General features: G+C 52.5%; 1 protein-coding gene across 1 annotated transcript in view; it reads right to left on the bottom strand.

The window, feature by feature from the left end:
* The window catches only part of LOC149450387 (beta-1-syntrophin-like), a 32,045-nt gene extending 20,942 nt beyond the window's left edge, over positions 1–11,103 (bottom strand). The window contains exon 1 of the mRNA XM_089692010.1: positions 10,713–11,103. Coding sequence (XP_089548136.1) covers positions 10,713–11,103 — 391 coding nt within the window. The remainder of the gene's footprint in view (positions 1–10,712) is intronic.
* Positions 11,104–16,447: the final 5,344 nt, after the last annotated feature.

The raw sequence follows: 16,447 nt of genomic DNA, 5'->3' as shown, positions 1-16,447 counted from the left end.
GATGGTCAGAGACTAGACATGTTAAGGGGGATGATTGAAGGCTGTAAGACATGCTATAGGAGTTGTTGGAGACTGGGAATTGTCAACGGTTCCATATCTGTGCTCCTTACAAGACTATTTGTACCATCTAATATTTTTCTCATTAAGAACTATTACAAAAGATTACAGGAAACAAAAGCATAAAAAAAGGAAAAAGTGATGGACAGCAGAGAAAAATGTAAGACAGTGTAAAACTGAACCATTTAACTACCAGAAGCCAGTTTATGAATATGTTTCCTTCAATGGCCTGAGTAAGCACCAAAACACATACAGGCATATGTAAGGAGAGCATTCATTCTGCTGACGACCAATGTAAATGGCCTCTTCTCCCAATGACCACCATTGTAAGGTGGACCTTCTCCTTCTGACCACCAATCTAAGGAGGCCCTTCACCAATGACTATTAAAGGACCTTCTCCTGCTGACCACCAATGTAAGTAGACTCTTTTCTCAATGACTATCAATGTAAGATGGACCTTCTCTTACTGACCACCAATCTAAAATTGCCTTTCCCGCCAATAGCCAACAATGTAAGGTGGATCTTCTGCTGACCACCAATCTAAGTGGGCACTTCTCCCAATGACCACCAAAGTAGGGTGGACCTACTCCTCCTCACCACCAATCTAAGGAAGCCCCGTCCTCCAATGTAAGGTGGACCTTCTCCTATTAACTATCATTTATAATTAGGTCCCTCCTCTTCTCCCATTAACCACCAATGTAAGGAGGATCTTCTCCTACTGATCACCAATGTAAAGGAGCTCTTCTCCACTGACCACTAACATAAGGTGGACCTCTTCCTAATATACTACCAATCAAAAGGGCCCCTTTTCTTATTGACCACCACTCCAAGGAAGCCCTTTTCATGCTAAGGCTGACAGGAGGTGATATGGCACCTCCTTGGTCCCAGTTTTAACCCTTAAAGACTCACACCATTAAGCTGCAACTGTGTGCCATGTGTTTGCAGTGCGCCCCCATGGGTTTAATGGGTCACCTTCGGTAGCAGTACTGCCCAGAGAACGTGACGGGCAGCATATGTACAACCCCCTCTGGCTGCTGTTGTTGGTTTGGGCTGGGTGGTAAAATCCCAGCTTAGCCATCAATTTTTACCATCTCTTGGCTGCAAGTGAGAATGAGCTGCATCGGTTTTCTTTTCTGGGTGTTATTATTGTTTATTTAATGTTGTTCCTATTATTATACCCTCTTGTATGGAGAGGACGGGATGTATACAAAGTATAGCTCATCGCTTTTTGTTATATCACTGATCACACGAATGTAGATACAATAATTATTAGAGGTTTCCTGAGACCTGGAAGGTATTTATTGGGTTCCTCCATGTTACAAAGGTTGAGAAGCATTGATTTAGACCAGCAATGGGCAAACTACGGCCCGCGGGCCGTATACGCCCCGGCGGACCTTTTAATCCGGCCCGCGGATGTGGCTGTCAGGATGTGTGTAGGCGGGGCAGCGTGACGAACGTGAGGGGAGGGGAGCTAGGCTCCTCTCACAGTCCGCCCTGAAGACCGGAACTGCACGGGAACACGGCGAGAGGAACGCGCGGAGCAAAGGTAAGTGAATTGACACAGGGGGGACTTGGGGACTTAATATGGGGGATGAATTAATATGGGGAATGAATTACTATATGGGGGATGAATTACTATGGAGGATGAATTACTATATGGGGGATGAATTACTATAGGGGGGATGAATTACTATAGGGGGGATGAATTACTATAGGGGGGATGAATTACTATTGGGGGGATGAATTACTATAGGGGGGATGAATTACTATGGGGGATGAATTACTATGGGGGATGAATTACTATATGGGGGATGAATTACTATATGGGGGATGAATTACTATGGGGGATGAATTACTATGGGGGATGAATTACTATAGGGGATGAATTACTATATGGGGGATGAATTACTATATGGGGGATGAATTACTATGGGGGATGAATTACTATATGGGGGATGAATTACTATGGGGGATGAATTACTATATGGGGGATGAATTACTATTGGGGATGAATTACTATAGGGGATGAATTACTATATGGGGGATGAATTACTATATGGGGGATGAATTACTATGGGGGATGAATTACTATGGGGGATGAATTACTATATGGGGGATGAATTACTATGGGGGATTAATTACTATATGGGGGATGAATTACTATGGGGGATGAATTACTATATGGGGGATGAATTACTATGGGGGATGAATTACTATGGGGGATGAATTACTATATGGGGGATTAATTACTATGCTTACTATGGGGGAATATTACTATACTTACTATGGATGACACATACACATCATTCATCTACTCTTGGTCCGGCCCCCGGGTCCAATATATGAACCCATTGCAGCCCTCAAGTCAAAAAGTTTGCCCACCCCTGATTTAGACCAATCCATAGATGAAACTAGAGGAGGCTGGAGAGTAGAAGACAGAGAGATCCGGATCCGTGAAAGGGACGGCCGAGAACATTGTTGCAGAGCAGGTTACCAGCAAACAAAACCCGGCACCTGATTGGTGGCTACAGACACCTCCACTTTCCTGCCCTTCTATGAGTCCATTCCACGTGTTCTGAGAGCGAGCACCGCTGACATAGCCAGCCCTGATGTCCCTATGACTGAAATGTCATAATATAGGTGAAGATCGATGACCTGATAATGGATTTGATTTACAATCCAGACAAAGCAATTGTGAAATCTTCATTCTGCTTTTATTTTCCCCCTGACGACGCACGCAGTGGGGGAGATTTACTAAAACTGGAGCACTCAGAATGTGGTGCAGCTGTGCATGGGAGCCAATCAGCTTCTAACTTCAGATAATTCAGTAAAGCTTTGGCAATAAATCCTGCAGGCTGATTGGTTTCTATGCAGAGCTGCACCAGATTTTGCACTCTCCAGTTTTAGTAAATCACCCCCAATGACTCCGATAACAAAGTATCATACACTATACAATCTGAATGTACATACTCCTTTAGATCTACCAAAGGCTATAAAAAGTAAAGACCTGGCTGATTGGATAAAAATGAACTGGACTGTACAGGTATCATACAATCAGATTGTAGTGTGTTTGGCTGGGTCTGTACAGTATCAGAAGTTTGGCGGGGTCGGTATGATATCAGAAGTTTGGTTGGGACAGGTCGGAATTGTATCAGACATTTGGTTGGATTGGGTTGGTATGGCATGAGACGTTTGGTTGGGACAGGTCGGTATGGTATCAGAAGTTTGGTTGGGTTAGGATGGTATCAGAAGTTTGGTTTGGTTGTGTTGGTATGGTATCAGAAGTTTGGTTGGGTTGGGTTGGTATGGTATCAGAAGTTTGGTTGGGTTGGAATGGTATCAGAAGTTTGGTTGAAGTTGGGTTGGTATGGTATCAGAAGTTTGGTTGGGTTGGATTGAGTTGGTATGGTATCAAACGTTTGGTTGGGTTGGGTTAGTTTGGTATGGTATCAGAAGTTTGGTTGGGTTGGTATGGCATCAGAAGTTTGGTTGGGTTGGGTTGGTATGGTATCAGAAGTTTGGTTGGGTTGGATTGAGTTGGTATGGTATCAAAAGTTTGGTTGGGTTGGGTTGGGTTAGTTTGGTATGGTATCAGAAGTTTGGTTGGGTTGGTATGGCATCAGAAGTTTGGTTGAAGTTGGGTTGGTATGGTATCAGAAGTTTGGTTGGGTTGGATTGAGTTGGTATGGTATCAAAAGTTTGGTTGGGTTGGGTTAGTTTGGTATGGTATCAGAAGTTTGGTTGGGTTGGTATGGCATCAGACGTTTGGTTGGGTTGGGTTGGGTTGGTATGGTATCAGAAGTTTGGTTGGGTTGGAATGGTATCAGAAGTTTGGTTGAAGTTGGGTTGGTATGGTATCAGAAGTTTGGTTGGGTTGGATTGAGTTGGTATGGTATCAAAAGTTTGGTTGGGTTGGGTTAGTTTGGTATGGTATCAGAAGTTTGGTTGGGTTGGTATGGCATCAGAAGTTTGGTTGGGTTGGGTTGGTATGGTATCAGAAGTTTGGTTGGGTTGGATTGAGTTGGTATGGTATCAAAAGTTTGGTTGGGTTGGGTTAGTTTGGTATGGTATCAGAAGTTTGGTTGGGTTGGTATGGCATCAGAAGTTTGGTTGAAGTTGGGTTGGTATGGTATCAGAAGTTTGGTTTGGTTGTGTTGGTATGGTATCAGAAGTTTGGTTGGGTTGGGTTGGGTTGGTATGGTATCAGAAGTTTGGTTGAGTTGGTATGGTATGGTATCAGAAGTTTGTTTGGGTTGGTATCAGAAGTTTGGTTGGGTTGGTATGGTATCAGAAGTTTGGTTGGGTTGGTATCAGAAGTTTGGTTGGGTTGGTATGGTATCAGTATTCAAAGTAAACGTTACTATGGCAGGACTACCAATAAGACCTTCCCATTACCATGGTAGGACCCCACCGCCAATGGGATACAGAATAAGAACTTCCCAAGACAGAACCCCCAAAGAGACTTTCCCATTGACCTGGCAGGATCCTTCCCCCAATGATATAATACGCCCCAATATGCCCCAATGGCAGGAACACTCCCACCCAATGGCATACAATATATAAAGTAGACTTTCTGATGGCAGAACCCTCACCACGATGGCACCAGAAAAAGACTTTCCCATGGCAGGACCACCAATAACACTTTCCCAATAAAAATGAGAGGTCCCCCACCCCCAATGACATGCATAATAAGACTCTGTCATGACACCCCTCCACCCAGTGATACCAGAACAAGACCTTCAGATGGCAGGACTCTCCAATAAGGCTCTCCTATTACCATGACAGGTGTCACCCCCCCCCCCCCCCATGGTGTGCAGTATTCAAAATAGATTTTGCTATGGCAGGACCCCACATAAGACTCTCCAATTGCCATGGTAGGTACCCGCCCCCCCAAAGGTATACAGAACAAGCCTTTCCCATAGCAGGACCCCTAAAATAAGACCCCCAGTGGCACCAGAAAGCGATATTTCCATGGCAGAACCTCCCAATAAGACTTTCTCATTACCATGGTAGGACTCCAACCTCCAATGACATACAGGAGAAGACTTTCCATGGCGGAGCCTCCAAAGGGAACTCTCTCATTGGCACAGCCAGACCTCCAATGGTATATAGAATACGATTTTGCCATGGCAGGACCCCCAGTCCAATAACACTTTCCCAATGCTGATGGCAGGTCCCCCACCTCAATGACATACAGAGGAAGACTTGTCATGGCAACCCCCCCCCCCCAAAGGTACCAGAAGATGACTTTCCCATGATTCTCATGGCAGGGCCACCCAGCAAGACTCTTCCATTACAATGGTAGGTCCCGAATCCTCCACTGGTGTATGTTATTCAAAGAAGACTTTGCCATGGCAGGACCCCTCCCAGCAAGACTCTCCCATTACAATGGTACCAGAACAAGACTTTTCCATGGCAGGACCCCCAGTAAGACTCTCCTATTACCATGACTGGTCCTTCCACCCTCCAATGACATACAGAATAAGACTTGTCCCCCCTCCCCCCCATTGGTACCAGAAGATGACTTTGTAATGGTTCCCATGGCAGGACCACCTACTACGACTCTCCCATTACAATGGCAGGTCCAGAGTCCCCCAATGGCACATTGTACTCAAAGTAGACTTTCCCAGGGCAGGACCCCTCCCAGTAAGACTCCCCTATTACCATGGTAGGTCCTTCCATCCTCCAATGACATACAGAATAAGATGTGCCATGGCACCCCTCCCCCCCAATGGAACCAGAACAAGACTTTCCAACGGCAGGACCTCCCAGGACAACTCTCCTATCACCATGGTAGGTCCCCCCCCCCCCCCCCCCGGATGACATACAGAATAAGACTTTACCATTGCAGAACCGTCTGGGTAAGACTTCCCCACTGCCATGGCAAGACCCCCAAAAAGATTCTGACATGCCAGGTCCCCCCCCCATGGTATACAGTATCCACAGTAGACTGAGGGGCCACTCCCCCCCATAAAACTTTTCCATTGCTATGGCAACCCTCCCTCCTCCAATGGCACCAGAATACGACTCTGCCATGGCAGAGCCCTAAATACCATGGCACCTCCCATATCATACATGGTACTTACCCCCATGCCCCCCCCCCCTCCATGTCCCCTACACATATTTGCCCCCTATCCCATGCCACAGATGGTACTTACCCCACCATGTCCCCTACACATACATGACACCCCTCCATCCCATGTCACAGGCGGTACTTAACCCCCCATGTCCCCTACACATACATGCCCCCCCATCCCATGTCACAGGTGGTATTTACCCCCCATGTCCCCTACACATACATGCCCCCCTATCCCATGCCACAGGTGGTACTTACCCCACCATGTCCCCTACACATACATGACACCCCTCCATCCCATGTCACAGGCGGTACTTAACCCCCCATGTCCACTACACATACATGCGCCCCCATCCCATGTCACAGGTGGTATTTACCCACCATGTCCCCTACACATACATGCCCCCCTATCCCATGCCACAGGTGGTACTTACCCCCCCAAGTCCCCTACACATATATGGCACCCCCATCCCATGTCACAGGTCGTACGTACCCAAGTCCCCTAAACATACATGCCCCCCCCCATCCCATGCCACAGGTGGTACTTACCCTCCATGTCCCCTACACATACATGCCCCCCCCATCCCATGACACAGGTGGTACTTACCCCCCCATTGTCCCCTACACATACATGCCCCCCCCATCCCATGACACAGGTGGTACTTACCCCCCATGTCCCCTACACATACATGCCCCCCCATCCCATGACACAGGTGGTACTTACCCCCCCCCATGTCCCCTACACATACATGCCCCCCCCATCCCATGGCACAGGTGGTACTTACCCCCCCCATGACCCCTACACATACATGCCCCCAACCTCAGGCCAAAGGTGGTACTTACCCCCCCATGTCCCCTACACATACATGCCCCCCCCATCCCATGCCACAGGTGGTACTTACCCCCCCCATGTCCCCTACACATACATGCCCCCCCCCATCCCATGCCACAGGTGGTACTTACCCCCCCATGTCCCCTACACATACATGCCCCCCCATTCCATGCCACAGGTGGTACTTACCCCCCCCCCCTATGACCCCTACACATACATGCCCCCCATCCCATGCCAAAGGTGGTACTTACCCCCCCATGTCCCCTACACATACATGCCCCCCCATCCCATGCCACAGGTGGTACTTACCCCCCCATGTCCCCTACACATACATGCCCCCTATCCCATGTCACAGGTGGCACTTACCCCCCCATGTCCCCTACACATACATGCCCCCCCCCATCCCATCCCACAGGTGGTACTTAACTCCCATGTCCCCTACACATACATGCTCCCCCATCCCACAGGTGGTACTTACCCCCACCCCATGTCCCCTACACATACATGACTCCCATACCATGCCACAGGTGGTATTTAACCCCCCATGTCCCCTACACATACATGGCACCCCCATCCCATGTCACAGGTGGAACTTACCCCCCCCCATGTCTCCTACACATACATGCCCCCCCATCCCATCCCGCAGGTGGTACGTACCCCCCCCATGTCCCCTACACATACATGGCACCCCCATCCCATGTCACAGATGGTACTTACCTCCCCCCATGTCACAGGTGGTACTTACCTCCCCCCATGTCCCCTACACATACATGGAACCTCCATCCCATGTCACAGGTGGTACTTACCCCCCATGTCCCCTACACATACATGGCACCCCCATCCCATTTTACAGGTGGTACTTACCTCCCCCCATGTCCCCTACACATACATGCACCCCCATCCCATGTCACAGGTGGTACTTACCCCCACATGTCCCCTACACATACATGCCCCCCATCCCATGCCACAGGTGGTACTTACCCCCCCCCCATGTCCCCTACACATACATGGCACCCCCATCCATGTCACAGGTGGTACTTACCCCCACATGTCCCCTACACATACATGCCCCCCCATCCCATGTCACAGGTGGTACTTACCCCCACATGTCCCCTACACATACATGCCCCCCATCCCATGTCACAGGTGGTACTTACCCCCCCATGTCCCCTACACATACATGCCCCCCATCCCATGTCACAGGTGGTACTTACCCCCCCCATGTCCCCTACACATACATGCCCCCCATCCCACGTCACATGTGGTACTTACACCCCATGCCCCCTACATATACATGGCACCCCATCCCATGTCACAGGTGGTACTTACCACCCATGTCCCCTACACATACATAGCACCTCTCCCCATCCCATGTCACAGGTGGTACTTACCTCCCCCCATGTCCCCTACACATACATGCCCCCCCATCCCACAGGTGGTACTTACCCCCCCATGTCCCATACACATACATGCCACCCCCCCATCCCATCCCACAGGTGGTACTTACCCCCCAAGTCCCCTACACATACATGCCTCCCCATCCCATGCCACAGGTGGTACTTACCCCCCCATGTCCCCTACACATACATGCCCCCCCCATCCCATGCCACAGGTGGTACTTACCCCCCCATGTCCCCTACACATACATGCCCCCCCATTCCATGCCACAGGTGGTACTTACCCCCCCCCATGACCCCTACACATACATGCCCCCCATCCCATGCCAAAGGTGGTACTTACCCCCCCATGTCCCCTACACATACATGCCCCCCCATCCCATGCCACAGGTGGTACTTACCCCCCCATGTCCCCTACACATACATGCCCCCCATCCCATGCCACAGGTGGTACTTACCCCCCCATGTCCCCTACACATACATGCCCCCCCCATTCCATGCCACAGGTGGTACTTACCCCCCCCCCATGAACCCTACACATACATGCCCCCCATCCCATGCCAAAGGTGGTACTTACCCCCCCATGTCCCCTACACATACATGCCCCCCCATCCCATGCCACAGGTGGTACTTACCCCCCCATGTCCCCTACACATACATGCCCCCTATCCCATGTCACAGGTGGCACTTACCCCCCCATGTCCCCTACACATACATGCCCCCCCCATCCCATCCCACAGGTGGTACTTACCTCCCATGTCCCCTACACATACATGCTCCCCCATCCCACAGGTGGTACTTACCCCCACCCCATGTCCCCTACACATACATGACTCCCATACCATGCCACAGGTGGTATTTAACCCCCCATGTCCCCTACACATACATGGCACCCCCATCCCATGTCACAGGTGGTACTTACCCCCCCCCCATGTCTCCTACACATACATGCCCCCCCATCCCATCCCGCAGGTGGTACGTACCCCCCCCCATGTCCCCTACACATACATGGCACCCCCATCCCATGTCACAGATGGTACTTACCTCCCCCCATGTCACAGGTGGTACTTACCTCCCCCCATGTCCCCTACACATACATGGAACCTCCATCCCATGTCACAGGTGGTACTTACCCCCCATGTCCCCTACACATACATGGCACCCCCATCCCATTTTACAGGTGGTACTTACCTCCCCCCATGTCCCCTACACATACATGCACCCCCATCCCATGTCACAGGTGGTACTTACCCCCACATGTCCCCTACACATACATGCCCCCCATCCCATGCCACAGGTGGTACTTACCCCCCCCCCATGTCCCCTACACATACATGGCACCCCCATCCATGTCACAGGTGGTACTTACCCCCACATGTCCCCTACACATACATGCCCCCCCATCCCATGTCACAGGTGGTATTTACCCCCCCATGTCCCCTACACATACATGCCCCCCATCCCATGTCACAGGTGGTACTTACCCCCCCATGTCCCTTACACATACATGCCCCCCATCCCACGTCACATGTGGTACTTACCCCCCATGCCCCCTACACATACATGGCACCCCATCCCATGTCACAGGTGGTACTTACCACCCATGTCCCCTACACATACATAGCACCTCTCCCCATCCCATGTCACAGGTGGTACTTACCTCCCCCCATGTCCCCTACACATACATGCCCCCCCATCCCACAGGTGGTACTTACCCCCCCATGTCCCATACACATACATGCCACCCCCCCATCCCATCCCACAGGTGGTACTTACCCCCCAAGTCCCCTACACATACATGCCTCCCCATCCCATGCCACAGGTGGTACATACCTCCCCCCATGTCCCCTACACATACATGCCCCCCCATCCCATTGGTGGTACTTACCCCCCCCATGTCCTCTACACATACATGCCCCCCCATCCCATCGGTGGTACTTACCCCCCCATGTCCCCTACACATACATGCCACCCCCCCATCCCATCCCACAGGTGGTACTTACCCTCCCATGTCCCCTACACATACATGCCCCCCCATCCCATGTCACAGGTGGTACTTACCCCCCAATGTCCCCTACACATACATGACACCCCCCCATCCCATCCCACAGGTGGTACTTACCCTCCCATGTCCCCTACACATACATGCCCCCCCATCCCATGTTACAGGTGGTACTTACCCCCCCATGTCCCCTACACATACATGCCCCCCATCCCATGCCACAGGTGGTACTTACCCCCCATGTCCCCTACACATACATGCCCCCCATCCCATGCCACAGGTGGTACTTACCCCCCCATGTCCCCTACACATACATGCCCCCCATCCCATGTCACAGGTGGTACTTACCCTCCAGGGTGACCTCCCTGCCCGCCCTCGTCACGTGTGTCATCCCGGAGGTCGGTGCCAGTGACGGAGAGGATGGCGCCCCCGACAGAGGGAGTGGGTGAGGTCGGCGGCCAGCCCGCGGAAGATGTTGGAGATGAGGACGGGCATCTTGTTCTCCCGGCCCCCCTTCATGGATCCCCAGCCCGCCCGGCTCCACCACCCACACCGTCCGCTTCTGGTTGGCGATGGCCTCGGGCTGGGGGGGCTCGGAGGGGCCCCGGAACGATCCATTGGTCACCCCGTTGTCCCCGGACCGGTCCGCGCTCAGCACCGGGGAGATCTCCGACAACTTCCCCGCAACTGTGTACCAACCGTCCCGGAGCAGCACCTCCACCCCGCCTTCTACCGCCATCCCTCCATACTGAGCACACCGGGGAGGAGGGACCGACACCCCACCGGCACCCCGCCCGCCGGACACACAGGGGTTAATGAGGACAGCCGGGGATGGAGAGCCAGCGGAGCGGGGCTGAGCGGGGGAGACATCTAGTGTGGGAACATGGGTACTGCAGGCGTGCGCTGGAACTACAACTCCCCACCCACAGCACACACCTGTCCTCGTATGGAGGGGGGAGGGGATTGTAGTCCTGACCTGCACCAATCCATACACAACACAGGACACACGAAACATTTTTTTTTTTTTTACACTAAAACTTTTTTTATTTCTATTACTTTTAATACTAAAATTTTCTTTTTTACTTTTTTTTTAACACGAAACCTTTTAATTTTTTATTTATTTATATTTTTTTTAACAATAAAACCGTTTTATTTTTTTTTAACACTAAAACTTTTTGTAATTTATTTTAACGGTACAAGTTTAAAAAAAAAATACCATTAAAACATTTTCTATTTTTTCACACAAAAACATTTTTTGTTTTTATTTAGTTTTTAACAATAAAATTGTTTATTTTTAACCCCAACACTTAAAAAAATAATAATTTTAACACTACACGTTTTTTTTTATTTTTTAACACTTTTTTTTTTATTAACACAAAAATATTTTTTAATTTTCTTGTTCAGACAATGTTCTTGTCATTATAACATGGGGATGGAGACATTAGCAGGAGGCATTAGACATTATATTGACAACAAGATTCAGGGGTCAGTATGCCGAGTATCAATGTCTGTATATAGAGGGGGAGGGGAAGAGCCAAGAAAACAATGCAGCATATCTGATGGTGTCCAGTGAATACAAATATTAGTAAGAGGTAGTAACTAGAGATGAGCGAAGAAATGAAAAATTCGATTCGACTGATTCGGCGAATTCGCGGACAATATTCGATTCGAGTCGAATAAATTCGCTGTGAATTTAACTTAAAAAAGGGTGTTTCTAGGCTTCAGAGAGACTTAATATTAGTGCTGAACACTGTACCTTTAATTTAAATGCCCTTGGAGTCTGCTGGGGAAGAGAAATAATACTGTCAGTCAGTATGACATGCAGATGAGTGCCGTCGATCTTAGAATCACTGCACACTTCACTCATTTGGCCAGTCACGGGGCCAAAACCAGTGTTTGGAGCCACAGTGTGGCGGTGGAGGCAGCAGCAATGGGAGGCCATACAGCAACCTATGACAAAATGGAAACCAGCAGGAGCGTGAGGAGACCTGAAAGTGGCACATGGCAGAGTGGGAGCAATGGGAGGCCGTACAGGGACCCAGGTCACACTGTGGGCTCAGCAGCAGCGTGACCAGGCGGTACGGGGGCCCATGGCCGATATGGGGCCTGGCGGCACCTATGGGAGGCCCGTAATCTGCCAGCACCCTATGACAAAATGGAAACCAGCAGGAGCATGAGGAGACCTGAAAGTGGCACATGGCAGAGTGGGAGCAATGGGAGGCCGTACAGGGACCCAGGTCACACTGTGGGCTCAGCAGCAGCGTGACCAGGCGGTACGGGGGCCCATGGCCGATATGGAGCCTGGCGGCACCTATGGGAGGCCCGTAATCTGCCAGCACCCTATGACAAAATGGAAAACCGCAGGAGTGTGAGGAGACCTCAAAGTGGCACATGGCAGAGTGGGAGCAATGGGAGGCCGTACAGGGACCCAGGTCACACTGTGGGCTCAGCAGCAGCGTGACCAGGCGGTACGGGGGCCCATGGCCGATATGGGGCCTGGCGGCACCAATGGAAGGCCTGTAATCTGCCAGCAACCTATGACAAAATGGACAACCGCAGGAGTGTGAGGAGATTTCAAAGTGGCACATGGCAGAGTGGAAGCAATGGGAGGCCGTACAGGGACCCAGGTCACACTGTGGGCTCAGCAGCAGCGTGACCAGGAGGTACGGGGGCCCATGGCCGATATGGGGCCTGGCGGCACCTATGGGAGGCTGCTAATCTGCCAGCAACCTATGACAAAATGGACAACCGCAGGAGTGTGAGGAGATTTCAAAGTGGCACATGGCAGAGTGGAAGAAATGGGAGGCCGTACAGGGACCCAGGTCACACTGTGGGCTCAGCAGCAGCGTGACCAGGAGGTACGGGGGCCCATGGCCGATATGGGGCCTGGCGGCACCTATGGAAGGCCGCTAATCTGCCAGCAACCTATGACAAAATGGAAAACCGCAGGAGTGTAAGGAGATTTCAAAGTGGCACATGGCAGAGTGGAAGCAATGGGAGGCCGTACAGAGACCCAGGTCACACTGTGGGACCAGCAGCAGCGTGACCAGGAGGTACGGGGGCCCATGGCCGATATGGGGACTGGCGGCACCTATGGAAGGCCGCTAATCTGCCAGCACCCTATGACAAAATGGAACCCTGGGCTGGGGCAGGCAGAACCGCCGTATCTTTATCACGTTTTTCACAGGCCACCGAATGGCGACGCTGCATATGCTGACGCAACGCTGTAGTCCCAACATGGGCCCCCTGGCCACGCTTGACTTTCTGGCCACATAGTCGACATTAGGCTACGTTTACTTCCTCGGGCGGCTTGACGAAAACTTGCCACACCGCCGAGTAGGAAACTTTGCACCCGCTACTCCTCACTGGCTGACTGCTACTTCCTCCGTGCACACCGGCACCACTACTGGCTGTGGTGGTAGGCTGCAGTGGAGCTGCTGCTCTACTCCGTGGCCGTTTGCCTCCACTGACAAAGCTGCGACCCTGCTGCCTCCTGGCAGCAGCAATGGGAGGCCGTACAGGGACCCAGGTCACACTGTGGGACCAGCAGCAGCGTGACCAGGCGGTACGGGGGCCCATGGCCGATATGGGGCCTGGAGGCACCAATGGAAGGCCTGTAATCTGCCAGCAACCTATGACAAAATGGACAACCGCAGGAGTGTAAGGAGACCTCAAAGTGGCACATGGCAGAGTGGAAGCAATGGGAGGCCGTACAGGGACCCAGGTCACACTGTGGGCTCAGCAGCAGCGTGACCAGGAGGTACGGGGGCCCATGGCCGATATGGGGCCTGGCGGCACCAATGGAAGGCCTGTAATCTGCCAGCAACCTATGACAAAATGGACAACCGCAGGAGTGTGAGGAGATTTCAAAGTGGCACATGGCAGTGTGGAAGCAATGGGAGGCCGTACAGAGACCCAGGTCACACTGTGGGACCAGCAGCAGCGTGACCAGGAGGTACGGGGGCCCATGGCCGATATGGGGCCTGGCGGCACCTATGGGAGGCCGCTAATCTGCCAGCAACCTATGACAAAATGGACAACCGCAGGAGTGTGAGGAGATTTCAAAGTGGCACATGGCAGAGTGGAAGCAATGGGAGGCCGTACAGAGACCCAGGTCACACTGTGGGACCAGCAGCAGCGTGACCAGGCGGTACGGGGGCCCATGGCCGATATGGGGCCTGGCGGCATCAATAGAAGGCCTGTAATCTGCCAGCAACCTATGACAAAATGGACAACCGCAGGAGTGTGAGGAGATTTCAAAGTGGCACATGGCAGAGTGGAAGCAATGGGAGGCCGTAAAGAGACCCAGGTCACACTGTGGGACCAGCAGCAGCGTGACCAGGAGGTACGGGGGCCCATGGCCGATATGGGGCCTGGCGGCACCTATGGGAGGCCGCTAATCTGCCAGCAACCTATGACAAAATGGACAACCGCAGGAGTGTGAGGAGATTTCAAAGTGGCACATGGCAGAGTGGAAGCAATGGGAGGCCGTACAGAGACCCAGGTCACACTGTGGGACCAGCAGCAGCGTGACCAGGCGGTACGGGGGCCCATGGCCGATATGGGGCCTGGCGCCATCAATAGAAGGCCTGTAATCTGCCAGCAACCTATGACAAAATGGACAACCTCAGGAGTGTGAGGAGATTTCAAAGTGGCACATGGCAGAGTGGAAGCAATGGGAGGCCGTACAGGGACCCAGGTCACACTGTGGGCCCAGCAGCAGCGTGACCAGGCGGTACGGGGGCCCATGGCCGATATGGGGCCTGGCTGCACCTATGGGAGGCCGCTAATCTGCCAGAAACCTATGACAAAATGGAAAACCGCAGGAGTGTAAGGAGACCTCAAAGTGGCACATGGCAGAGTGGAAGCAATGGGAGGCCGTACAGGGACCCAGGTCACACTGTGGGACCAGCAGCAGCGTGACCAGGAGGTACGGGGGCCCATGGCCGATATGGGGCCTTGCGGCACCTATGGGAGGCCGCTAATCTGCCAGCAACCTATGACAAAATGGACAACCGCAGGAGTGTGAGGAGATTTCAAAGTGGCACATGGCAGAGTGGAAGCAATGGGAGGCCGTACAGAGACCCAGGTCACACTGTGGGACCAGCAGCAGCGTGACCAGGCGGTACGGGGGCCCATGGCCGATATGGGGCCTGGCGGCATCAATAGAAGGCCTGTAATCTGCCAGCAACCTATGACAAAATGGACAACCGCAGGAGTGTGAGGAGATTTCAAAGTGGCACATGGCAGAGTGGAAGCAATGGGAGGCCGTACAGAGACCCAGGTCACACTGTGGGACCAGCAGCAGCGTGACCAGGCGGTACGGGGGCCCATGGCCGATATGGGGCCTGGCGGCATCAATAGAAGGCCTGTAATCTGCCAGCAACCTATGACAAAATGGACAACCGCAGGAGTGTGAGGAGATTTCAAAGTGGCACATGGCAGAGTGGAAGCAATGGGAGGCCGTACAGGGACCCAGGTCACACTGTGGGCCCAGCAGCAGCGTGACCAGGCGGTACGGGGGCCCATGGCCGATATGGGGCCTGGCGGCACCTATGGGAGGCCGCTAATCTGCCAGCAACCTATGACAAAATGGAAAACCGCAGGAGTGTAAGGAGACCTCAAAGTGGCACATGGCAGAGTGGAAGCAATGGGAGGCCGTACAGGGACCCAGGTCACACTGTGGGACCAGCAGCAGCGTGACCAGGAGGTATGGGGGCCCATGGCCGATATGGGGCCTGGCGGCACCTATGGGAGGCCGCTAATCTGCCAGCAACCTATGACAAAATGGACAACCGCAGGAGTGTGAGGAGATTTCAAAGTGGCACATGGCAGAGTGGAAGCAATGGGAGGCCGTACAGGGACCCAGGTCACACTGTGGGCTCAGCAGCAGCGTGACCAGGAGGTACGGGGGCCCATGGCCGATATGGGGCCTGGCGGCACCAATGGAAGGCCTGTAATCTGCCAGCAACCTATGACAAAATGGACAACCGCAGGAGTGTGAGGAGATTTCAAAGTGGCACATGGCAGAGTGGAAGCAATGGGAGGCCGTACAGGGACCCAGGTCACACTGTGGGCTCAGC

This window comes from Staurois parvus, unplaced genomic scaffold (assembly GCF_062004578.1).
Source record: "Staurois parvus isolate SC_StPar_1 unplaced genomic scaffold, SC_StPar_1.0 ptg000575l, whole genome shotgun sequence".
NCBI lineage: Eukaryota > Metazoa > Chordata > Amphibia > Anura > Ranidae > Staurois > Staurois parvus.
The sequence above is the reverse complement of the archived record's forward strand: the minus strand, read 5'-3'. Positions and strand labels throughout refer to the sequence as shown.